The sequence below is a fragment of the Calypte anna genome, chromosome 17 (assembly GCF_003957555.1).
Source record: "Calypte anna isolate BGI_N300 chromosome 17, bCalAnn1_v1.p, whole genome shotgun sequence".
Lineage (NCBI taxonomy): Eukaryota > Metazoa > Chordata > Aves > Apodiformes > Trochilidae > Calypte > Calypte anna.
In genome coordinates this window covers 9513797-9538736 of record NC_044262.1, presented here as the reverse complement: position 1 = coordinate 9538736, position 24940 = coordinate 9513797, and the positions used below count along the sequence as shown (strand labels likewise).

The window sequence follows — 24940 nt, the reverse complement described above, 5'->3', positions numbered from 1 at the left end:
AGAGAGACCCTGCCCAGCAGGGAGCTGCTCCCACCTTGTCCCCATCTTCTCCAGGGGGTCCAACAGGACCTGCTGGCCCTGGCAGTCCCACTGGGCCCTGGATGCCATCCCGGCCAGCTGGTCCTTGGGGACCCTTCTCACCCTGGAAGCAGAAGAAGCAGAGAGGTCACACAGAGCTCTTCTCCTCCCTCCAGCCAACCCATTACATCCCATTACATTTTATTCAGCTGCTAATGACCCCTGCCTATATGGGCAGGTAGAGCAAAACCAGTTCCAGCTGATATTTCTTTCATCAGGCTCTCTGTGCTGTTTGAAACAAGGCAAGATTCTTATCTTGAGAAAGACAGAACAAACAAATCTAAGCAGTGAATACCCAGACCACAGCTGCAATTTCACTGCTATAGCAATATAATCAGATTTAATCTGAACCCTCTGCCATCTCTCTCTGGATGACAAACAAGACCTCAACTCATTTTCAGTCCTGTAAGCCAGTTTTTATTGATTCTGGTCCTGGCTGCCCCAGCACTCAGGGGCTGCTCCCTCCCTGGCTGATTCCCAACTCATGGGGGTTTCTCAGGAGGCCCCAAGCTCTCTCCTGAACGTCTGCACAAAGGAAAACACTTGAAGTGAATAAAGCAATTTCTGCTGCTTAAACATCTCCCATTACCCTTCAGACCTGGAGCCTTCAATCACATTTGTTTGTTTACAGGAACTCAACAGTGAATATTTTTCAGTTTCCTCGTACATAATTTAATTGCATCTGAATCCTGGGATGCTCTATGCTGAATAATTAGATGCCACATAGATTGCCTATTCATCTATCCACAGATACATCATGTAGGAACTTGGCAAGACAGATGTTCATAAAGCTGATTCACCAGGAAGCCCTTGCCTCTGGACTAGCTGCTGGAGTTTTAATAAGCCAGCAAATGTGGAAAGCAGTGGCTGATAAACACTTCTGATAACAACCATCCATCACCATCAGCATCCCCGTGGTGTCTGAAACCGCCTCAGACAGAGCTTGGTTCATGGAATCACAGAATAATCTGGATTGGAAGGCAACTCTAAAGGCCACCTAGTCCATCCCCCCTATAGGACACCCTCAACTAGATCAGATTGCTCGTGGCCTCACCTTGAATATCTCCAGGGCTGAGGCTTTGAGCCCCTCCCTGGGTATCCCGTTTGGCTGGGTCTGAAGCCCAGTTTTAAGTTGGAGGGAGGTTTTTGAGCCCCTGCAAAAACATTTGGGTGCAAACGAGAAGCTCAGCCTTCCCCCTCGGGTCTGGCAGGGTGCTGTGCTCTCAGGGGACAGAAATAATACCAGCAGCCCACTCCCTCCTGCCTGCACGTGACATTTCCCGTGCGTGGCTGGGGAGCGAAAGACGCGGGAGCGCGCGGGGGCTGGTGACAGCGAGGGACCATATGGCAGCACTCAGCTGGGAGCAGCTCTTTCCAGCAGGATGCCTGGGAATGTTGATGCACGCAGCATCCTGGGAAAAGGAGCCAAAGCCTGGGCAGCACCTTGGTCAGGGCAGAGCAAGGGTTGATGTGGGCTGAGTGGCTGCGGCCGTAGCATCCTTGGAAGGGGTGATGGGGTTGGTTCACCCCCCTGCACACAGACCTGTCCCTTGGCTGGATGGCATCTGGAGGTCACCCAGGCTGTCATTTCACCTGGCCTCATCCCTTCTTGTTGCCTGAGGACAGTTTGATCCCTGGGACCACATCCACTGGGTGTCCATGTAGTGGGTGATGCACCCAAGATGAGACCGTCCCTTCCTAAATCTTTTATACACAAACCCAGAGAATGTCTCCATGCTCAGCTTCCTACTAGGCACATCTTTAGTTGACCCTTAGCTGTTCATCTTTATACTGGTACTTACTGGGGCTCCCTTTTCACCTGCAGGTCCTGGAGGCCCCTGGGGGCCAGGTCTCCCTGGCAAGCCTATTGGGCCAGCTGATCCTGCAGGACCACGTTCACCAGGAGAACCCTGTTCAGAGAAGAAGGCAGGAAGCATTAGCTGGAGTATTGAGCTTCACCTTTACAGAGAAAGAAAGAAATACAGCAGTAGGATGCTGCAGTGTGTCGTCTGTAAGTGAGCACATCTGGGGTGTGACTGCCATGTAAAGATGTGGTATCATCAGCCCAAGAGGTCCTACAGCTCTTTTCTTAATTAAAATCCTTGGAAGGGCTTAGTTCTCTGGATGAGGTCGGGAGCTCAGTTTCTGGGAGGGATATAATCAGCTTGGACCAAGAGCACAAGGCACTTCATGACCAATGCAGCAGAGGGGGTTGGATGATGAGTATTTTCTTCCAGGAGGGCTGCACAGAACATGGGTCTCCAGTGAGGAAAACCTCCAGAGGGAAAGCTGGTGCCTTGGGAACAAAAATCTCAATGCCCTGAGTCATCCCTGTTCCTTTGCCTTATCATGTATGTTCACAGATGGCATGTGTGAGTTGTAAAAAAAAAAAAAAAAAAAAAAAAAAGAGCAACATCCAGGAGGTCATTAGTGTAAAAGAAATAAAGGATGGAGCCCTGACCTGTGAGTAACCCTCCCTTTGGCCTTGCCAAGCTTGTAAATGTGTTCAGTGGTGGCTGTGAGGGCAAGGATACTCACTGCTGGACCTGGGGGGCCCGGGGGACCTTCGTTGCCTTTCAGCCCTGGAGAACCCTGGAGGGGAGAAAACAAAGTCATTTGGGGAGATGAGAGCTGCCCCCACCAGCTGGGCTTCCACCAGCCCCCTGGAAAGACCCTGCAGCCTCTACTCACAATGGGGCCAGGGAGCCCTCTCTCTCCTGGGAAGCCTCGTAAGCCTGGGGGACCATCCTTCCCTGGAAGGCCAGCAGGACCAGGGTCTCCCTGCAATGACAAATTGATAAATTTATCAAATATAAAGTGATAAATTGCTGAGGATCTGCAGGCTCCAGAGACCCAGCTCCTGCCTCTGGGCTAAAGACATGGTGAAGCACTGGAGAACATCTTGTCTTGTCTGAATCATCCCTCTCCTTCTCTGGGAGAGAAGCAGGCATCCAGGCTTGCAAAGAAGGTGAAGAATCCAGCAGGCTGCTGGTCCCTACCTTTGTTCCTTCTTTTCCAGTGAGGCCAGGAAGACCTTGTTCACCTGGGGGACCCGGAGGGCCTGGATGTCCTCGCTCACCCATTGGCCCAGTCTCACCAGTTGGACCCTGAAGAAACAGAGGTCAGGGAGAAGGTGGGGATCAGAAGAACCAAGGAAGGAAGGGATGCAGGCTATCCCTTTGCTCCTTAAGTTCCAATGGGGTGGAAGATCCTCCTTCCCCCTTAGTTATCCCCTCAGTACCACCAGAAGCCCCTGCAGAGATGCCTCCTTTTGCCTCCACTGGGAGAAGAGCAACCTTGCACTTGACAGACTAGAGGCTTTGGGAACCTCTGAAATGAGATTGTTCACATAAACGAGATACTATTCCTCCAACTATTATGCCCAGGGATTGTGTTGTTTTCTTTTTTTTTGATAATTAAAAACTTCTTAAGTACTCTACAATCTTATACAGGGCATAAATGATGGAGCAGGCTTGTACCACACGGCAGTCCCTGCACCCAGTGCACACCAAGGCTGACAAGGGGAGTGTAAGGCCCAGTGCAGAAGGCTCCTCACATTTTGGAGGACAAAAAGCCACATGTAGAAAGCTGTCACCTCCCTGCAGACTGGTGTCCCCTGGGAGGGTGGCTGTCACTGGTGTCACACTGCAGGGTGTCACTTAGTGCCAGCAGAATGCTAACGCCGCACTCGCCCGGCAGCATCGCCCTGAGAGAGCCAAAGGAAATCCCCCCAGAACACAACTTGCAAGTTGGGAAGAGAGGGAGAGGCAGGGAATTGCCCCTCATCAAGGGATTTACAAATCAGGGAACTTTAAACTGAGGAGAAATTAATTGGTTTGTAATTAAAGAGCAACCTCCTCAGCAGCTCAGGAGAGCAGACTCAACCCAAAGGCTCAGGACTCTGCCTGCAAAACGGGAGCCCCAAACCTTCCCTGTCCCCACCTGAGGGTGACAAATCCTGGTTGTGCACCTCCTATTCCCAGGCTGCACAGAGCTCATTGTGGCTACAAGAAAACCAGCCCAACTCTGGCAGACCCAGCAGTGCTTTATGTTAAAGGGGGATGAGCTGCTTCCTAACTCCATGTACATCTTCATAACCATGTGTAAGAGCACTTAACACGTTTAACTTTCTGCTTGCTTTAGGTTTTTTGGTCAGGCTGTGGGTAGCTGGCTTCTCACTCATCCTACACCAACTTTACACCGAGGTAGTGGTGCTAAGTTCACAGGAGCCACCTCATTTTCAGCAGCTTAATGCCATCCTAATGCCTGGACAAGGTGGGCTGGGACCCCCTGGAGTAATTTCACACCTTGGCCAGGAATTTCAAAGCCATCAAACTTTCTTGCTACCCCTGGAAGAGGAGGTTTTGTTTCCTACCTGAGGGCCTACAACACCAGGGGGTCCTGGGGGGCCAGTCTTGCCTTGGAAACCCTGTTAGAGAAAAGGAAAAGAGAAATTAGATGCCATTTAGCTGAAGGAGTGCTCCAGTGAGGGTCACAGGATGCCACCAATGCTGCTCCTCTGGTGAAACTACTGATCAGGAATGGCTGGACACCCCAAAACCAAAGAAACATGAAATCAAACAGAGAATGGAAATAATGTGCTTCTACATATACACACAGGGGCAAAACAGAGGAAGAAAAGGATTCCCAAAGCTCAGCTCTGCTGTTTTGATGCAGCTGCTGGGGGGGTTTGGCTGCAGGATTGCCCATACATGCATTAAAAAATTGCTACACTCATAAAACCTACAGAGAAAAAGGCTGTTAAAAAGGCAGAACGTGAGAGTTCCTTCATGCTGCACAATTCTGAATAACCATTTCCCTTCTCCTGCCCCCTGTCCTGGTTTAGGCTTGGCCCCCAGGAGCTGGGAGCCTGCGTGAGCATCTTCCACTGTGGGCACTGGCAGCCCCAGTCTCCAGCCCCTCTGAAGCCTTGGGGGGGGGGGCTGCAGGAACCTTTATTTTCTTTATCAACAGCTGTTGAAAGAAATGACAAATGTGCTTCTCTCTAAATGCTGCTGATGAGGAGCAAAGTCTCCATGACAGCTTCTTCCAGTGACATTCTGGAGAGTGACAATAACCAACTGTCCCCACTGTGATTGTTTGGCTCTCCTAAGCCACTCTTTTAAAAAGCACATTAATTATCATTCTTCCTATAGCACGCTGACAAGCCTGAGAAATGGCATCGAGGGCACACAGGCTCTGTTCTCATTGCCACAGAAGATGATCAGATAAATCCTGAGCCAACGGGAATGTGTCATGCTAAAAAAAAAAACAAACCACAAACTACTCCATGCTATTTTATAGCTGTCTGCAGGTCACAGAAAATATCCTGTCACTGATGGGGTAATGGCAAAACAGCTTTGTGAAAGAATGTACAATTTAAGCTCTTATCGTGGAAAAAGATTTCAGCCAGTTTTGTGCAGGGCTTTTCCTATGAATCTGAAGAAAGGGGTTTCCTTTTATCCTGCCTGAGCCTTGGGCAGAGTTTTTAGTGATTTTCTTCTCTTTTAGATCCAATCTTTTTATATTTAATGTGGCCAAATGTTTCATTATCCTTCAGTGTGCCTACTTGCTACTAAATGAAAAGTAAAACGATGGGAACTGTTGGACACACAGATTTCAAGTTTAGGTTTCTTCTGTGAGGATACAGAGGGAGCTGCTGATGTGGAAATGACATTTAAAATAGTTTTAATGTTTCTCTCTTTGCTTTTTAGCTCTGTGTGATGAGAGCAGGACAGAAAAGAGACTTCTGCTACCAGGGCCTGCACCCCAAAAGGAATCAGAGGAAAGTGATTTTTGCAAGCTTGTTGATGGCACAAATGAACAGATTTGGGGTTTTCTGGAAACATTCCCCTTTGGTAGACAAACTACTGCTGTAATGACTGAAGCAGGCTATACAGAATCCCTACATTGCAGACCCCAAATAATTGAAAGCCCCATCTCCATTCCCATTCCCAGACTTGGAGTTTGATGCTTTATTCAGAAGTTGATACCAGCAGATACAAGCCAAGTTTTTGCTGCTGCTGCTCCTTCTAATTTGAATGTTGGTGTCCTGGAAGTTGCAGATAACTCAGCAAGGGAAAACTAAATGTCAGAGTCAGGCTCTGGCAGGTGAAAACTCTTCTCTTCACCTTTAAGTTAATCCTGGCCCGAGGAGTGGATGTTCAAAAATGCCACAGCCACTGCATTAAAGTCAGTCTCAGAGAGTGTAAATAAATACCTGGTGTTGCACTGAGCAGTATTTGCATTGCCTTGCTTAGCAAATGCCAAGCAAGTTAATTAAACTGTTGTGTGAGAGGAAAAAAAAAATACCACATGATGTGCAAAGCTTTTTTAATGCTCATTTGCCAGGGAAGGCAGTGGAGAAAAATGCAAAGCTGAGTAGAGGAAGGTGTTGGTTTGTCTGTGGGTTTTGGTTTTTCTTTCCCTGTAAAATAAACAGAGAAAAAAAAAAAAAGAAAAAAAAAAAAAGAGTCTATCTGCTAACATGCAGCATGAGGAGAGAGGGACACCCACAACACACACCAACAACAGCCAATGAGCTGGAAAAGGAATTAGCATCTCCCCCAAAATACCAAACAGAAAGATAATAATTACTGAATGCAGAAGAGCAGATGGCAGGAGGGTCATTTGGGCTTCAGAGAGATATGAACTGATGCACAAAAATCATCATGAAATCATCACAGAAATCATCATGAGAAGCACCCATCCTGCTCATCCCATGGGACACCAACCATGTGGCCACATCTCCCCAGCTGCACAGGAGGGTTCAGAAAAACCAACTGGAAAGGTGAGGCTCAGGACTTATGATCTGCCCAAGAATTTTGGCTACTTACAGTTTCTCCTCTCTGGCCAGGGTGACCAGGCAACCCATCCTTCCCAGGAGGACCCTACAGCAGAAAAGCAGAGGGAGAATGAACATGACCAAGTGCTCAGCAGCAAAACTGAGAAGGAACTGAATCAAACCCACTCGTCTCCTTACATTAGTTCCCATCCAGTGAAATGGGGGTGCTTAGAACCCCAAAAGCCCTTTCCAACACATCTCCCAAAGGAAAGATTTATGTTACAGTTCCACTGCAGGAGTGAGTTGCCCACCAGAGGGAAGGAAACCACTCCAAAGAGGTTTCTGAGATCCCCACCAGGGTATAACAGCAGAGCCAAGTGCTCTCCTCTCGGTATACAGAGGGAAAATAAAGACCAAAGCAACCAGGAGAGATCCCAGTGATATGGAGTCATTAGGAAATTAACATCTACAATCAGCTGCAATTTACTTGGCTCTTTGAAATCCTAATCTGTGGGGTTATCCTGATGGCTCAGTGATTGGGTGTCACTGGAGAAGTGGCTGGGACTGTGCTGGCATGGAAAAGGCTTTATGGATTTCTTTGCATGCTCTAGGAAGAGAGTTACTTACAGGGGGCCCTTTTGGTCCAGGAAATCCAGTCGGTCCTTGAGGCCCTGGTGGTCCCTGGGATGTAAAGCAAGGCAGAAAACATGGTTAAGGAACCTGGAATAGTTTCTTTTAAAGTATTAGCTCTGTGTGAAGAGCAGCTGGGCAGAGAGCTGTGACAGCCACCTCCTTGTACCCCAGATAAATGCCACAAAGTGCCAGACGCAACTGCATGGCACCACCACTTGAAATAATTCCTGGGGAGCTAAGAACCCCTGGGCATGTTTAACCAAGTGGCTGATCAAGCTGCTAAAGCACTGAAACATGGAGAGGGACCACAGCCTTCCTGTGACTTTCCTTCCCAGTGCTATGGAAAACAGGTCTTGTCCCTCTTCTGCTGAGAGAGAAAGCAGCACGAGGTCCTAGAGGATCACCTCCTCCAGAAACCAGGGCTCAGGCTGTCAGCACAACACCCAGGGGTGACTTTTCCCATGGAGTGATGCTCACCCAGGACATCCAAGGTCCCATTCAAGTCTTCCTTGGAGAGCTCAGCAAGGAGCTAACTCCTGACACCTCTCTCCACAAAACCACGTTTCATCTCAGCTTTCCAACCAGATTTTTCCTTTCCACCACCTCAGCCCTGCCAGCCCTCCTCATCTGCTGGGTTACAGAGAGACACTGAGCCCTGAGCCCCCTGTTTTAGCACCCACCACCTCTTACCCTTTCACCAGGAGGACCAGGGGGGCCATCACCACCAGAGTTGCCCTTTTACAAAGAAACAAAACAACAGACCATTAAAAATACATCCCCACCATCAGAGCTGCTGTGCACAAAGAGGTCAAATGGCACCAAAGCCCCAGGGGACACCCCACCAGCTCCCCCTGCTCCTCTCTATTAATAATTCTCCATCAGGCGCAGCCGCCAGTGACAAACGAGCAGCTGCTCATTCCCCCCATGTTGCTTCATAAAAATCCAGGAAAGATAACGTCAGTGAGCTCAGGATATTTCCATCAGATAACAGCCTCCCTCAGAGAGATAAATGCTGCCACACAGACGAGGTGTTTATCAAAAATTCATCCCGACACAAAGCTGAGACATTTATTTTTAAAGCTGGCGGCGCAGCTACCAAAGCTTTGCTTCCCTCGTGCCCAACACTTGGTGGGCACTTCGTGGGTTTCTGCACCAGGTTTTGGAGCTGAGATTGCCTCCAGATTGGCAGGCAAAAAAGGAAAAAAAAAAAAAAAAAAAAAATAAAAAGAATCCCTGGTTTGCCAAGGGACCAATTGTGGGCGCAAGGCCTGCGTGAAAAGTGGCTCAGCAAGGTCCTGCAGACCCCCAGCAATGTGTGCCCCTTCTCCATGGCTCAGCCCAAGGTGGTTCAAATGTCACCAAAATGGCAAAAAACAGGGCTTAGGAGAAGTGACAGTGGATGGCAGGGTTGTGCTGGTCCCTGACATGGGGGAAACCCCTCCGCTCCTGGTTGCAGTGGCTCTTAATTGACTGAGATGTGGGTCAGCACATCCTCAGGACCTGTGCATAGGATTTAAGGATGAGTTATAAGCCATTTGGTTGGGTAATGAAGATCAGGAGAAAAGGGAGATGGAGGGCAACAAACCAGGTGGTTTCTTACACCAACACTTTTTAGAACAATTCCAACAGACTCCTCAAAACCTTACCTTTGGGCCAGGTTTCCCAGTGCTTCCCCTAGGGCCTCTCTCCCCACGTGGACCCTTAAAAACACACAAAAGATGACATTTTAGCCCTTCTTCCTACCCCCAGCACTGCACTGTGGCCAGACAAAGCACTCAAGTGTCACATCACATCAATGAGCCACCCCCCAGAAGTCTCCATCACTGCTCCTGGAGCTCTGATCTTGCAATGACCTTGAACATCACTGTGTGGCTTTAACTGCTGACAACCAGATCCTACCCAGTGAGGACAGAAATCAAATCACACTTTCTCCTGAGCTTAACAGGCTTTGAAGGAGGAGGAAATGGATCCTTACCGTGGGACCACGCTGCCCCCTTGGACCTGGTTTGCCAGGTGTGCCCTGGAACAAAAAAGAAATGAAGAGGAGTAAGGTGAGAGACCTTGAGGCTGAGCTCACAGCTGGGGAGCCCACAGTGGAGCCTTCTGCACAGGAACCATCCCCAGAATCTCCCTGGTTCTCCTTTGCAGTGAGAAGGACCACAGCAGCTTTGCTTTCATCTTGAGCTTCTTGTATTTATTGGAATTTAGAATGCTTGGGCAGGTTTAGATGGTAACCCCAACCCCCAGGTGACACCAACCAGCTGAGGGAAGCAATTTCTTAAGCATCCCAAGTGCTTCAAAACCCACAAAGACTTGCAAAGAGGAGGCCACCCACTCTCCCCAGGCAGCCTCCTAAAATCCAGCTAACATACCACAGCCAAAAAAAACCCCAAACCCTTTTTAAATCTTTAAATCTTCCACCCCCCAAACTTATAACACCACCTTCCTTTTTTTTTTTCCCCCCACCAATCTCTGCTCATCCCTTCACCCAGCTCCAGAGGAGGGGAAAGTCCTCACCCCAGCCAGGACCTGGGCAGAATTCCCCCCCTACACACAGGTTTTGCATCACCTGGACTGGGAAATATTTCAGGAGTGGCAGTGGCAGAGCAGTGGTCCTGCTCTGAGCACTTCTTTTATGCCACCCAACCCCATTAAGCTGCTCCACCTATTTACAAATCTTCCTTCATCTCTGTGGTGCTAAACAAGTCATTGAAGAACATTGGTTTGCAGAGCAGGCTCATGGGATGTGACAGATGCACTCAGCTCCCTGCAATGGGGGATTCTGATTAATTCTGACAGAAAAAAGACTGAGACTGCTGGGTCCTAAATCTGGCATCACATTAAGCTCCATTACCCTATGCCTAAAAGAAAACTAATAGCCTGGAGTTCACTCCCTGAAAATGCTCTTTTGCCTAGTGTCAAGTTACCAGAAAACCACCCCCAGGTTTAACATTCTTCCTTTGGACCTGCTATTTTTACCAATCCCCTATTAAAAGAGAGAAGAGAAGGAGTTGCTTTCTATGGAAGGGACCCAGCATGCTGAAAATAGAATTTGCCATTTTCTGCCCCAAATCCATCATCTCATAATCTTGTCTTCTCGTATTTGGCACTCATTAACCAGGCAAAGATGAAACAGGAGCTGGAAAACTTTACAATCAACTTTCTTCAAGCTACTAAAATTAGTCCTGCTGAATCCTCCTTGTTCTGCAGCTCTGTTTAGTAAACCTTGCTGCCATACCAGTTTTGAATTAATTACAAAAATAATTTTCAAGGCCTCCAGTTAGTTTTTCTTTAGCTAGAGGAGGCTCAATTCAGAGCAGGCAGAGAGGAGGATGTGGCACCTCCCTGCAGGTAGCCCCACACACTCCTCTCCTTCTTCCTCAATTCTATTTTTAAGCAAATTTTCCCCCTGCTTATTGGTATCATTAATCATGCATACAGCACCCTGTGCTGCTGCAAAGAGTTTATATAGCGCTGTAAATGTACACAGACCTATATTTTTCAAACAGGCATACGGAGGGAAAAGCTTCTAAATTCAGATTATTTTCTAGGCACCCAAAGAAATGGTTGGATTTTCATACATCCACCCTCTCCCCCTTCCCCAAAGCTCTGTCAGACCAAGCAAGCAGGGAGATCTATTACCCTCTGCTAATGGCAGAGCCCTATTAACTCTAAAAATAAGGCTACTTATTCACATCTAACTATTGCTTTTATGATCAGGTTTTGAAAACATCCCAGGGAGCTCCCCCAAGCTGCAAGGTGAGAATGGTCCCTTGGCCAGGCACTGCTCCCCACAAGCCTGGGAATATTTAACAGGTGACTTTTCTCCCCAAACAGACTTTTTCCCCCTTCCCTTTTTAATGCTTCCAAGCCCATTTTACAGCTGACCAGCCATAAAGTGGTGGTTTGCAGTTTGGGAAGCTCTTGGCAGTCTCTGCCAGCACCAAAATTCAGCTGCTGGCTGGTTCTTCTCCTGGACCTTTGGGTTTTACCCTTTTGTTTAATATTAAATGAGTTGGGAAGACGACTTGGATTGCTGAAGTAATGAGCTGGAAAGCTTAGTTCCATTCCTAAAGGATGATGACTGTAAGAAAAACGTGTGATTCACATTCTGTTGGACACATAAACAATTGCGTGGAGCAGGAGAACAGTAATGCTGTGTACAAAGAAAAGACAAACAAATGTATTTTGGTTGTTTTAGCTGCAAATTGGGTTACTTCACAGTGTACTGGAGCAACAAATCTTAGAAACTCCCTTTCTTGCCTATATTTATGGAGACATCCTCATAAAAAAAACAAATTCAGCCGTCTCAGGAGAAACAGAAGGGGATTTATCAAGTCTAACTCAGAAAGGCTTAAATTCTGTTGATGGTCTCCATTTGGTTGTGTGGTAAGATCCCAGCTCAGTCTATCATTCTCTATATAATTGCTTTTCACTTATTTCAAAGTGGATACTTGGGAGCAAAAACAAGTGCAAGCTGCTGGGTTTGGAGTAAAAAGGCAGAAATGGTCCCACCACACATTGGAGAGAGAGAGAGAGAGAGAAAAATTAAAATTACCATAAAATTAACCCAGGTATTTCTGTATTTTCTATGTGCATGACTTAGGGATTGGGATGCCAGGCCCTGCCCCAGCTCCCCACACACAAAACCCCCCTAATTCCCAACTTTTTCCTTTACACCAGAGATCCTGGACTTGGGACTCTTCCCAGCAATCCTGCTGCCTCCTCAGTCCCTCTCAGCCTGGACATTGCCAAAATCCAACCAGCTGAACCTTTGAGGAGCTGTTCCAATCACATCACCAACCTCATCCTGGTGTCTCTTCCGCTCTTTGAAAGGTTTCCCATCCCTGAAAGCTTTCCCATCCCAACCATCTGGCTCTCCATCCCACCAGAAAAGATGGAGCAAGAGGGATGTGGCTCTTTGGTCTCCTCTCTACCCTGCTTTTTGCCTCCCTCTTTTACACCACCCAAAAATCCAGCCCAGAGCTTCTATTGCTGTATATTTGATAAGGTGGTTGGGTAATTATAGGGCTACAGTGAATTTAAGGCTGTCGTGGCAGCTGCCTGATTCATGGCATCCCTCCTCCCACCCACAGCAGAGGATGAAATGAGAATTATTCAGTGGAAAAAAAGAAAGGGGGGCAGGGGGTGTGGATAAAACCCAAATTTCAGTGGCATGATATTAAAGTAGTGTGAAGTGATTTATATTTTCTGGGCTTCTATCACACACTTCTGTTAGAAGTCATTTGTATTTAAATGAGAGTAACAAGGAAACTAATTCCACTCCCTCTCCTCACTCCCCCTTTTTGTCCCTGGGACCAGAGCTGGTGCAGAAAATAACTTTATGTTTGTACTCTGAATCCCCTAATTCAAGCGTGGCTTCCACAAAACACAAAAATCAGCAGGGAATTCAGACAATCCCCACTTGGGAGCAAAAGCTGGGGAGGTGGGGTGAGAGGTGGTGACCAACATTTGGAGGGTTTTGATGAATTTAGAGCAGTTCTTGTTAAAAGGAGAAACTGAGAAAAAGGTTTTCATCTGCACACTTTGAATCTCAAGTTGAGCTAGAGATGCTTTGTGCTGCTTCTGAACAGATTCCCCCCTTTCTAATAATTACCATTAATTAAAAAGCTCTTCGGGCCCTGAGCACAGCCTGACAGCCAGGGAAGGATTCTGAGGTTCTGAGAAATCTCTTAAAATATCTTGAGGGAAATATTCACGGAGTTTAATTGGGAAGCTGGAGCCTGCAGAGCTGACAGGGCTATTCCTGGCATCCTCCTCCTCTCCCAACAGCTGGAACCAGGAGCCTCTCCCCAGCCCTGCTCCAGGGGGGTGTAAGGAGCTGGGATGACCCTTCTTAGAGCATCCTCTTTGACCAAAAACAAGCAGAGCATCAGCCCAGCAGCTGCCTGCATTCCCCACCTGCTCAAGGACCTTTGTTTGGAAGGGGAAAAATCCCCCCAAATCAGCAAAGTGGCCCTTACCCGTGTGCCCTTCTCTCCGTTGGCTCCTGGAAATCCTGGGAAGCCAATTGAGCCCTTGGGGAAAAAAAGAAAAAAGAAAGAGAGTGGCTCAAGAGACAGAAAGGGGCAGCAGCAGCTCTGCCCACCCACACCAGGCACCCACTGGCCTGGAATAACCCCCAGCCAGCACCCCCTGACATCCACAACTCCCAACCCTTTTCTTTTTAAACCTTCCTCGAATGAAAACAGAACAAAAGCCAGGCCTGAAATGACCTCAAGAAACTAAATTTCTTCCAAAAATAACAGCAGGAAAAAAAGAAAAAATAAAAAAAAGAAGTCCATGCTTCATTAGGAGTCACTGCAAAAGCCCAAGGTTGTGCCTATGCCTGGGGAACAGGCAGGTTTTGGGTTTTAGCTCCAAAGTCAGTGTTGCACATGAAAATTTAACTCCTGGTCTGTTCATTTTTGATGTGAGTGCCTGGACAATAGCTGCTTAAAATAGGAATTAGTCAAAGAAATGAAAAAAAAAACAACCCAACCAGCCAACCAACCAAACTCCTACTCCAGATGTAACACAAATTGACAAAAAAAACCATCAACACCACAACCAGGAAACAATTTCTTGCAGATAAATATCTCAGTGTTAAACAAGCCTGCTGGTTTTTTTCCAAGCAGTGAACATGAATAATAAAACATGATTCTTAAAAAAAAAACAAAGTTAACAAAAACATAAGTTTCTGAAGTCTCCAGGGTGTGTAAAAACTGGGCTGCAGCCTTAATCTGTGTAGTGGAATTCACAGTTTTAATTAAAAAAGAACAGTTGAAAATGGCCCAAATGAAGGTGGGCGTGTAGATAAGATGGAAAAGATGTTTGAAAAGCTGCAAACTGCAGTTTTATTTTAATTGCAGGGAGACCCTGATTCATTAGCTAGTCTCCTTAATTAATTAGTTAACGCCAGCACAGATCTTTAAAAAAACACAGAACATAATACAAGGAGGACTATTATGCCTGTTATAAGCAGGAAAGCTCATGGGGAGACTGTTCCTATCATCCCCAGAGCTCCATCCCACTGCTTTCAGGAGACTGAGATGCTGCAGAACCAGGCACTGATTTGCACCAGCTTTTTTTTACCCATTTACAAACTTGTCCTGCCTGGGTGGGGGACGCTGCCATTCCCCCTCGTCCCATTAGCTCTGGTTGGCATCCCCCTCAGAGCATCCCCCCAGCACACCCCAGTTCACCCAATCCATCCCAGTTACCTTTGGGCCCTGCCTGCCCGGGTAGCCAGGCAGTCCTGGAACTCCAAGTTTTCCCTGAAACACAAAGAAAAGTGTGTTAAGTGTGGGCAAGAGAGACCTCAGCAGCAATTCCAGAGCTGCACCAGGGGAAAGGGGAGATGCCAAGGGCAGAGAAGTCAATAGCCAAGCAGAGGTGCCATGGAATGGAGGCATCAGGGCACTGGGAGCATCCTCTGCATCCTCTGCAGAGCAAACGGGTCAGGGACCCAGCAGGGAATGGTTATTTTTTGCTCTGATTTATTTTTCTTTTTCATTTTTTTTCAACTGGGTGCACCTGGAAATTAGACTGGAGGCCACCATACTTTTAATTTCTCCACTTTCTTGTCCTCTGGTATATTTTCAAGACATTGTACCCACAGAGATAAAGAGACCAATGACTGCAGGAGCTCAAGTTCCACTGCTGCAGTAAAACCATCTCCAGCACACAAGGATCCTGCAGCTCCTCTTCATCCCTCTGCCATAAAACCACCACCCCCATGCTGGACACTGCCCTGGGCCACCCACCTGAGACACCCAAAGAAAAGGAGGATTTATGGTTAAAACCCCAGGGAGGTTTTATCCTTGAGTCTCACCTTCTCTCCAGCAAGACCAAGAGGACCAGGATCTCCATTGGGGCCAGAGCGACCTTTGGGACCTTCTGGACCATCCTCACCTCGGGGACCAGGAGGGCCAATTTCCCCCTGTTAAGCACAAGAAAAGCTTGGATGGGGCAGGCAGGTCCCAACCCTTTGTGTTTGCTGGCAGCAAGAGACTCCTGGCTGCAATCAGATACCCTGAGAGCTGAAAATCTTCACCCAGAGGCTCAGAGAATGTCCCGAAGTGAATTGCAGAGAGTTATTAAGGTTACCATCTCCCACAACACCCATCTTTCCCTGTGCCCCCATTTTTCCACCTCTCCCCCAAAGCATCCTTCAGCAGGTGTGGTTGCAGCACATTTCTGAGACACCTCCTGGTCCCCCCGGGGCACCGTGAGAGATGAGCAAACCTTGGGAAGTGTCAAACTCAGGCTTGCACCAGGCAACTGGAGAAGACAGGCAAGGCTGGAGCTTTGGTGCTACAAATGGTTGGGAGATTTGAGAGGGGAGAGGACTGAGCTACTGCTGTGAATTGTGGGGACACAAAACAACAGTTGTCACTTTGTCACACAGGGTCACAGGAGAAGCTTCTGTGCCTCAAACACAGGCAGCTCCTTTCTCAGCTCTCCAGAAAGTGGATGCAGATTTCTCTGGGAGGCTTTTGAGCACCCCTTGGCTTTTCAGCATTCCCCATAAACCACAGGGAGTTTGTTGGTGGGAAGAGGAGTCAGGAGCTCTGTTTGCAGGAGCTTTTGTCTCCCTGCACTTGGCAAGGACAGGAGTCACCTCCCCACGATGTCACCTTCATTCTTTCTTCCTTGGCAAGAAGAGGGGCCTGAGGAAACTCGAAGTTGTTTCAGCTCTTCAATTACACAATTATACACCAGGAGAAATGGAGGATTTGACACCTACATCTAGAAGCCTTGGTGCAAAGCACTTTTTTTGCCTCTGAACGTGAGTATGAGTGATGGGAGAGCTCTTGATTCCTGCGAGGGCTTCAGACCTTGGAGGAACACCAACCCCTGGGTACCACATCACTCAGGAGATGAAAAGAAGCCTGTCCCCAAAGGCATCAAGGATGAACAGACATGCTGCTGGGGCAGGGGCTGCCCACATCTGAGCAGGATCTGGGGGTTCTGGTGGTTTCTGTGTTCCACTGATTTTAGAAGCAAAATCCTGGGTGGAAAACCTGTCCTGCTGCTGGAGTCTGACAGAGCTTGGGCACTTGTCACAGCTCTGCTTTGCTTTCCATCCAAGTGTGTTCCTGGCAGCTTCACCCTTCACACTGATGCTATGGAAGCACATTATGCTCAGCAAATAAAGATACCTACCAGCCCCAAGATTTAATATTATGGGAGAAAAGAGATACTGGGGGGAGAAAGTGTAATTCAGCTGAATAATCCAGTCTTCTAAGCAATCAAAAGCAGTCAGACAGGGCCCTCTGCTTACTCAGTTTTACTTTCCCTGATACATGGGATTAGCAAATTCAGAGATTTACAGCTGCTCTGCTTGACATGAACATGAAATTCCTGTGTTCTTGCCTCAGGATCACACGAAGCAGAAGGACTCCAACATGTCCCCACCTTGTTGCTCTCCCCCAGCTGAACTTGCATGATAAGACACAGGATTGAGAGGTAAAACACCCCCAGACTACATCACTCAGAGGCTCTTACCCTGTCTCCTTTGATGCCCATGTCACCTTTGAAGCCAGGGAAGCCATCTTCACCCTAAATAAGAGAGAGGAAAAAGCAGACAAAGTGTATAGATGGGAAAAAGGAAAATTCTCCAGCCTCACTGTATTGGTCCTACCCAGGGGAACAAGGTCAGGTCCCCACAGAGCCCATCACGTTGGTTTCTGTGGTTTTGGTGTGCACAAATAGGGATGGAAACCCAGGCAGGCTGTGAGTGCTGAGGTCCCCAAGGGATCCCATCCCAGCAAATATTCCCTACACCCTGCCCTGCCTGCAAGTCAAGATCCCAGATGTGACCTGACATGAATAACCCCACTGTGTCAGTCCTGGGAACCAATTACTCCTGCAGTACAACTGCTTTTAGTTGCACGGAGGATGTTTTACACCAGGCTTTTGAGGCAACCTCCAGGACAGTGGCAGCATTTCTTTCAGCCAAGGAGGTTTAATTGCAGAGCTGAAATCAATAATGTGTTTCATCCTACAGCACATCTCCCAGAGGCAATGAAGATGCAGGTCCCAGAAAGACTCTTCAAGTTGGGAAGGTCCCTGCCAGGATTCACTTGCTAAAACTGTCAATTTTGCTGCTGAATTGCTGGGGGAAGGACTGAAGGAACACAGAGCTCTGTGACCAGGCTGGGCAGCATATCATAAAATCATAGAATCCTAGAATGGGCTGGGTTGGAAGGGACCGCAGAGCTCATCAAGTCCAACCCTTGATCCGCTCCCCCCGTGGTTCCCAGCCCATGGCACTCAGTGCCACATCCAGGCTCTTTGGAAAGATCTCCAGACACGGAGAATCCACTACTTCCCTGGGCAGCCCATTCCAATGCCTGATCACCCTCTCCAGAAAGAAATTCTTTTGAATCTCCAACCTAAACCTCCCCTGGCACAACTTGAGACCCTGCCCTCTTGTCTTGCTGAGAGGTGCCTGGGAAAAGAGCCCAACCCCCCCCTGGCTCCAACCTCCTTTCAGGGAGTTGGAGAGAGTGATGAGGTCTCCCCTGAGCCTCCTCTTCTCCAGCCTCAACACCCCCAGCTCCCTCAGCCCTTCCTCACAGCAATTCTGCTGGATCCCTTCACAGCCTCCTTGCTCTTCTCTGGACCTGCTCCAGCACCTCAATCTCCTTCCTGAGCTGAGGGGCCCAGAACTGGACACAGGACTCAAGCTGTGGCCTCCCCAGAGCTGAGCACAGGGGCAGAATCCCTTCCCTGGACCTGCTGGCCACGCTGTTTCTGAGCCAGCCCAGGATGCCATTGGCCTTCTTGGCCACCTGGGCACACTGCTGGCTCATGGTCACCTTCCTGGCAATCCAGACTCCCAGCTCCCTTTCTGCCACTCTGTGCCCAGCCTGGAGCTCCCCATGGGGTTGTTGTGGCCAAAGTGCAGGACCCGGCACTTGGAATGTTGAACCTCATCCCCTTGGGATCATCCCAACTCTCCAGTCTCTCCAGGTCCCTCTGCAGAGCCCTCCTGCCTTCCAGCTGATCCACACTCCCCCCCAGCTTGGTGTCATCTGTGAATTTGCTGATGATGGACTCAATCCTCTCATCTAAATCATCAATAAAGATATTAAACAGAACTGGGCCCAACCAGCTCAAAAACCCCACAGACCCTTCAGCTCCCCTGGATCACTCAGGCTGCAGATTTTGTCAGGAGGAAATCATCTCAATGTTGGAGGCTGAGCTGCCTGTGCCCAGCAAACTGCTGGGAACCTGAGCACACCAAGGAGACTCCACTGCTCCCAGCTCGAAGCCAAGATGTGTCTTGGAAGCAAATCAACTGTAGAAAGCTGCAGAAAATCAAATGCTCAGTGCTAACTCACCTTTTCACCTTTCGTGCCTTTCAATCCACGAACACCATCTGCTCCCTTACAAGAGAGAAAACAAAATGTTAGAGGCACCAGAGGGAGAGGGAAAAAAAAGTGACAGGACTGCAGGGCCATTGGGGACCTGGTGCAGAAACTCCCCAAAGCTTCACCAAGTCCTGGTGCTCAGCCTGAGTGCAGTCAGGATCTGACCCCTGCTATGGCACCAGCCCAAACCCCTTGGACCTTCATGTTTCACATCTACCTTGCCTCTTGGGTTAAAATATCCCCCTCAGGTTTCTTCACCAGCTGTCCTGTGCAATGCAACTCTTACAATAAAAAAATAGAAGTTTTTTTTTTTTCCAAGGAATAATATTTTGCTTGAGGTATTTTAATTATTTCTTTCCCTTAGCATGTCAAGACAAAGCATAATTAAAATTAAATCAAAAATCATGCAGCATGACAGGGTTCCAGTAAACGAGGCAAGAATTCAGTTATTTATACCTGCAAACCCCACAACATGCAGGTTTTTTTTTTTTCCTCCAAAGTGAAGTTAATAGAAAGCTGCTTGTCAGAAGCAAATCCTTGTCTGTATGCATGACAACTTCAGTGCCTGACACACTTTCTTGAGATAATTTTAATGTGGAACAGTTCCACTTTAGTGGTAAACACAACAGCAAACCATTCCCTAATGGACCACTACATCTCAATCTGCAATCTTGCAAGAAAGGAGATGAAAGCTTGCTTTGGCTGAATACATCCTGCTTACATTTTGAAGGCAGGAAAGTTTCTGCTACTGAAAAAATATGCAAGAAGCTTTAAGAGGGCTTAATGTCACCTCTGGCCAGTCCCCAAGCTGTGTTTGCACCTACCAGCACAGATCCCTGCAGATTCATTGGGGATGCAGGATGCACCTGAACTAATCCATTCTGATGGGCATTATAGCCAGAGTTGAACAGGGACAAAAAATACCCCCCAAAATACCCAGAAAATACCAGCTTTTTATCAGTATGCAAGTGCTGCAGGCAGCAGGAGCAAGGAAAAAGCTGGAATTCCATGGAAATGCACATTGCTGAGACACAGAAGCTTTGTCTAACAAGGCTTGGAGCAGGAGCATGAAAAGCTTGCTTTGTTTGAGTAATAGGCTATTTGGTTTTATTAACAAGCCTTGTTAAAGTTTTCACATTCTGGCAGAGATTTACATTAGTTGTAAACTGGAAACGATTGGAATGGGACTGAGCCACACTCAGAAAGAATTAAAAGAGAAATCTCTGCCAAGTGATGCTGGGAGAGGTTACTGGAGAGGAGGGGACTTGTGAGAAGACATTGGACCAAGGCTTGCCTGTAAATCTGGTTACTTGTGGCTCTGAACATCCTGGTAGAGCATCTGTGGCTCTGAACATCCTGGTAGAGCATCTGTGCCCATTGGCACCTCCAGAAAAACTGGAAAACTCCAACTGAACAACCCTGGACACCACTTCTGCCTCCTCCTTACCTTGACTCCCCGTGGTCCTGGATAACCAATGGGGCCCTGAGGACCTGGGGGGCCCTGGGGAGGGGGAAAGAAAATGCAAATGAGAAGAACACCAGGAAATCACAAGACAAAGGTGCAGCACGAAGGAAAAAGGGTGGAAAACAAAGATCCAGACAAATGGCTGTGGCCTTGGGTTGTGTTCCCAGCAGATGCCCAGCAAACCCAACTGTGCTCTACCCAAAGAGTTGTGACAAATGTCATGGGTTTCAGCTGAACGAGACCCAGGGGGAATGCAGATGGTAAATCTCCTGGACAGAAGGAGAACCCTGTGATTTGAGGACTTCAGCCTCCAGCAGTGTTCTCAACTATATTGTTAAAGAAGGACTCTGAGGAGGAGGGGGGAAAAAAGAAAACCAGGAATTAAAAAAGATTTATTTTCTGCATCCTCTCTGCCATGAAAGGGATGGATTTGTGTCTGATTAAGAAAAGGCTTCCCCTGCACTCTTCCATCACATCTGCTGGGCTATGGAGAGCCACTTGCCAGAGAATTTGGGAGAAGTTGAGAAAAGACCAACCCAGGCACCAGAAGAGACTCCCAAGCAGATGAAAGCTGGGCTCAGCTTTCAGATTTCAATAGGATTTGCTTCTTGGCACCTCCAGAGCTCCTTGGAGATCCCTCTCCAGCCAGCTACCTTCCCCTTAGCAGTGATGGGAGGATGCTTGAAACCTACCTGGCTCCCCTTCTCTCCAGGAGGACCTTCCTTGCCAGGGTGACCCTATTAATAAAGGACAAAGAGAAGAGGAAAAGGGGTTTAGTGCATGTTTAATGCTTCAGAAGCCAACAAGCTGGCTCAGGCAGCTCTGATTTCTTTGTAAGGGAACAGCTGCTCTCCAGCAAACTCTTACTGACAATTGGGCCCCTGAAGCCAAGTTGCAAGAGTAAGCTTTCCCCAAAAGGGGGAGAGCATCATTTGGGTCCTTGGTGGTATTCTACCTGGTTATTTATACTTTTTCTCTTTGCCACCTTTCAGCAGAGCAGCAGCAACCATTTTGCAGCATTTTTCACATATCAGAACACCTGGGTGAGTTCAGCAGCAAGCAGTGCATAGATTTTGCAGATAGGAAAAGAGAGAAAATTAACTCCACGTGTTGGCAAAACTTGTCAAGGTCACAAAATGCTCAGACTGGTCAGAACCCCTCATTAACTTCCTAATTACTAAGTCCATTACAAGATCTCATGACAAATGCTCAGCTAACATCCCTGCTAGAAGGCTGCTGCCTGGCTGGGGGCCAGCATTCCTCTAAGGATTTGATGCTGAACAAGTCAACATCCAAGTGTTTCCAACACATTCTCATTTTAGAGCCTTTAGAAATACTTGGGCTGGGCTGAAGTCAGGAGAAAACAGAAGTGTGAATTGCCTCAGCTTGGAGGGTTAGTGAGGAATGGGGGAAATCCAAGGAAGCAGTTTTTAGTGTTCATTTCCCTGCTGTCAGGACCAAGATGGAGCCAGGATGGAAGATGATCCTTTGGTTGGAACTGTCTGTATGGAAGCAATAAGCCCCCACTCACTGCCCACCCTGGGACCTTTGCATCCAGCTGCTCTAAAGCCCCAGTGACCTTCTGCACTTCATGGTTTCTTTACTTCTGAAATCTCCTTTAAATACACCAATACTTGCTAGCAATATAAAAAGGAAAATCAGAAGAGTATTTGCCATCATCAGTCTTCAGAACAGGAGTGTCAGACAAGCTGGATTTCCTAAACCAAGCAGGTTGAATAAAGAAAATGACAGCTGTCATACTGACAGTGACAAAATGTACCAGAAAACACTCTTTGACTTTGTCCTCTGGGTTTAAATAGCAACAAGGGCATCAGTGCCCAAAGGGGATCCTCTCACCATGCAGCTCCTGATCTCTGTACCCTGGGGCAGGCAAAATGCAAGATTTCAAAAGCTTTTGTCCACTCTGCACTAAACCCTCACCATTTTCAAACTGCCCTTCTTAATTCCTAAGAAGGGAATTAAAACCAAAACTAAGACCAAAAATTGGTCTTAGACCAAATTGGTTTTATTAACCAATTATTGGTTTTATTAACCAGTTTTGGTTTTAATTAACTAATTTGGTTAATAAGACAAAAAACTGATGAACACCTTGGTTGGCTTGGCTGGTGAGATGCTTCAGGGATTTCCAGTTATTTTCCAAGGCTGAGTTCTCTGAAGAAAACACAGGTGGGGGGGGTTTTGTCCTTGGAAAGATCAACCCAAATGCTTACAAACCTACCAACTGTCTGCAAACTGCAGGGCCCCCTGTGCCAAAGGATTCCATGCACACAGAAGTGCTCAGCTTGCAGGTCTTGTACAGCCTGGAGAGCAACAGCCCCAGCATCTTCTCCAGCTGAACTTCCCTGGAGGCTGCTGGAGGAATTTCACACCCAAAACTACAGCCTGAGAGATGTTCTGGGCTCTGCTTGAGCTGCTCTGTTGACTCAGAGGGATGTTTGAAATGCCTCTCCATAGGCTTGGTCATCCCAAGGTGGGAAATGTCAGTTTTCTTCTTGCTGGGCTCTGCACTGGCACCAGTGGGCTGCAACTATTTTACATTTGTCCCTCTTCAAACCAGGTGCCTCTGAGGTGTGTAAAAATGAGATCAGGTTTGAAAGCCAGAGAGATATTTAGGAGCAATTTCCAGCTCAAGGAGCAAATGATGTTTAAGGTGGGATTAGGAGGAAGCTGCAAGGATCCAGCACTGACATGCAATTTCAGCCTCTCCTTATCACTGTTCCACAGCAGTGCCCAGCAACCCCGAGCCACACAAGGACCACTCTGTGCATAAATCCACACACAGGACACCCACCTACCTGATGGAGCTGCCAACCTATGTAAAACAGAGAGGAAAAACAGGAGGAGGGGGAAAAGAGGCCCAAAGAGATGGTGAGAAGCACCCAGTGCTGGGCTGTAAGGCTGAGCAAAGCTTGGGGCAGGGACAGAAATCTTCTCAAATCCAAACCCTGCAACCCAGCTGAAACCTGGGACCTCGTGTGCTTCAGAAAAGCCCATGGGGAAGCCCAGGGTGGATGGGTGCAGGATCAGACCCTGCAGCCCTCCTGCCAAGCAGAGATGCAGGAGGTGAGGACTCACCGGAGGCCCATCAGCACCAGGCATGCCAGGAAGCCCAGGTTTGCCCAGAGGTCCCTAAAAAACAAACAGAAAATTGAGAACTGCAATGATCAGTCTCCAGAAAGTGGGAGGATGGGGCATTTGAGACACATTTCTTGCTTTTCCTAGCTGAGAAAGGCTGCAGAGAGCTGAGCCTGCTGGAAAAGCTGCCCTGACTTGGAGGGTGTCTGCTTATTTCTGTGGGCAGAGCTGTTCCAGCATCCTGGGATGCTGCAGGGTGCTGGCACCTCCCAGGGACCAACAGGATTCAGCTCCCTGACTGCTGGCACCACAGAGGAGCTGCTACTGGGACAGGGTGACTCAAAACCAGAGAGCCCTTTATCCAGCAGAACTGCTCCTGGGAGAATTCCCTACAATCTGAGTTTACTCCAACACAAGCAGGGGATCCTCCTGGGATGCACTCCATGTCCCTGCTCAGCAGAAGCTGAGCAAACACCCAGGGAATTACACCTCTGTAGACAAAACCTTGTTTAAAACCCTTCTTTAAACCCTGATGGTCCCAGGGATGTCCCAAGGCCAGCACCTACCCCACATCAACAGGAATGGGTCAGAACCAGCAGGGAGGAGGCAGAGGGAGAGGATCTGGGCTGAGTCAGCCAAATCTCTGGGTTCTTCCCATTACCATCCTGCTCAGACTTCCAGGCATTTAGCCCAGAGAAAAAAAGACAATTTTTCAGCCCTCTCCTAAAGTTTTACCTTAAGCTGCCTTCAAAATGTTTCTTGTCAGAGGGGAAGTGAATGCAAATATTATGACTTAGAGGTAAACCCTGCTCTCTTGTCTCTCTCCTGTCTGGAATGAGAGGCATTAGGCTTGCATGGCCACAGCTGCAAACAGATGTTGCATATGGGGCAAAGGAGCAGCTGAAGTAGGAATTGCATATTTATGGCAAGAGTTGGTTGAGGGCAGAGCTGCAGAATTCAAACTCACTTTCTCTCCCGGGGGACCGATTGCTCCTTGTGGACCTGGAAGACCCTGTGAGAAGGAAAAAAAAATTAAAAAAGGGGTCATTAAGAAAGAAGTGACTCCTTCCAAATGCATTCTGGCAGTGCCAGAGCACTGAGCACTGAGCTGAGCATCCTTCTTGTGCCTCTGCTGGATGGGGATTTCCCCAGCTCCATTCATTTGTCCCCAGCTGATTTCAGGCTTGTTTCAAATGATCATTTCTTTGATCATCACCCATCATCATGGGGGATGGAAAAAATGGAAAAAATGTTGGCCTCTTACCTGAGCCCCTGGGTTACCCTGCTGTCCTGGGGGACCTGGCTCACCTTGAGGACCCTGCAAGGGCAGAGCAGAAGGCAGGGAAGATGAGAGCAGAGCCAGGGCTTCCTCGAGCATCCTCACACCCTCTTGTCACCCTCCCTAACCCAGCGCCAGGACCCAACAGCTCCTGGGAAAGGGAAAAAACTTCTCTCCAGCCTGGGGCAGGGAGAGGGAATGTTATTCCAGGGCACACTCACTCA

The 24940-nt window shown here is 48.0% G+C and overlaps 1 protein-coding gene across 2 annotated transcripts in view; it reads right to left on the bottom strand.

Moving 5' to 3' along the window:
* Positions 1 to 24940, bottom strand: part of COL5A1 (collagen type V alpha 1 chain) — a 142251-nt gene that overhangs the window by 20258 nt on the left and 97053 nt on the right. For both annotated transcript variants that reach the window (XM_030461190.1, XM_030461191.1), the window contains exons 23-43: positions 24702 to 24755; positions 24405 to 24449; positions 23438 to 23491; positions 21034 to 21078; positions 20324 to 20377; positions 18847 to 18891; positions 17006 to 17059; positions 15330 to 15437; positions 14719 to 14772; positions 13480 to 13533; positions 9471 to 9515; positions 9142 to 9195; positions 8186 to 8230; positions 7490 to 7543; positions 6915 to 6968; positions 4454 to 4507; positions 3078 to 3185; positions 2770 to 2859; positions 2617 to 2670; positions 1881 to 1988; positions 35 to 142 (exon numbers count right to left, since the gene is read on the bottom strand). In XM_030461190.1, the coding sequence (XP_030317050.1) occupies positions 35 to 142; positions 1881 to 1988; positions 2617 to 2670; positions 2770 to 2859; positions 3078 to 3185; positions 4454 to 4507; positions 6915 to 6968; positions 7490 to 7543; positions 8186 to 8230; positions 9142 to 9195; positions 9471 to 9515; positions 13480 to 13533; positions 14719 to 14772; positions 15330 to 15437; positions 17006 to 17059; positions 18847 to 18891; positions 20324 to 20377; positions 21034 to 21078; positions 23438 to 23491; positions 24405 to 24449; positions 24702 to 24755 (1341 nt within the window). The remainder of the gene's footprint in view (positions 1 to 34; positions 143 to 1880; positions 1989 to 2616; positions 2671 to 2769; positions 2860 to 3077; positions 3186 to 4453; positions 4508 to 6914; positions 6969 to 7489; positions 7544 to 8185; positions 8231 to 9141; positions 9196 to 9470; positions 9516 to 13479; positions 13534 to 14718; positions 14773 to 15329; positions 15438 to 17005; positions 17060 to 18846; positions 18892 to 20323; positions 20378 to 21033; positions 21079 to 23437; positions 23492 to 24404; positions 24450 to 24701; positions 24756 to 24940) is intronic.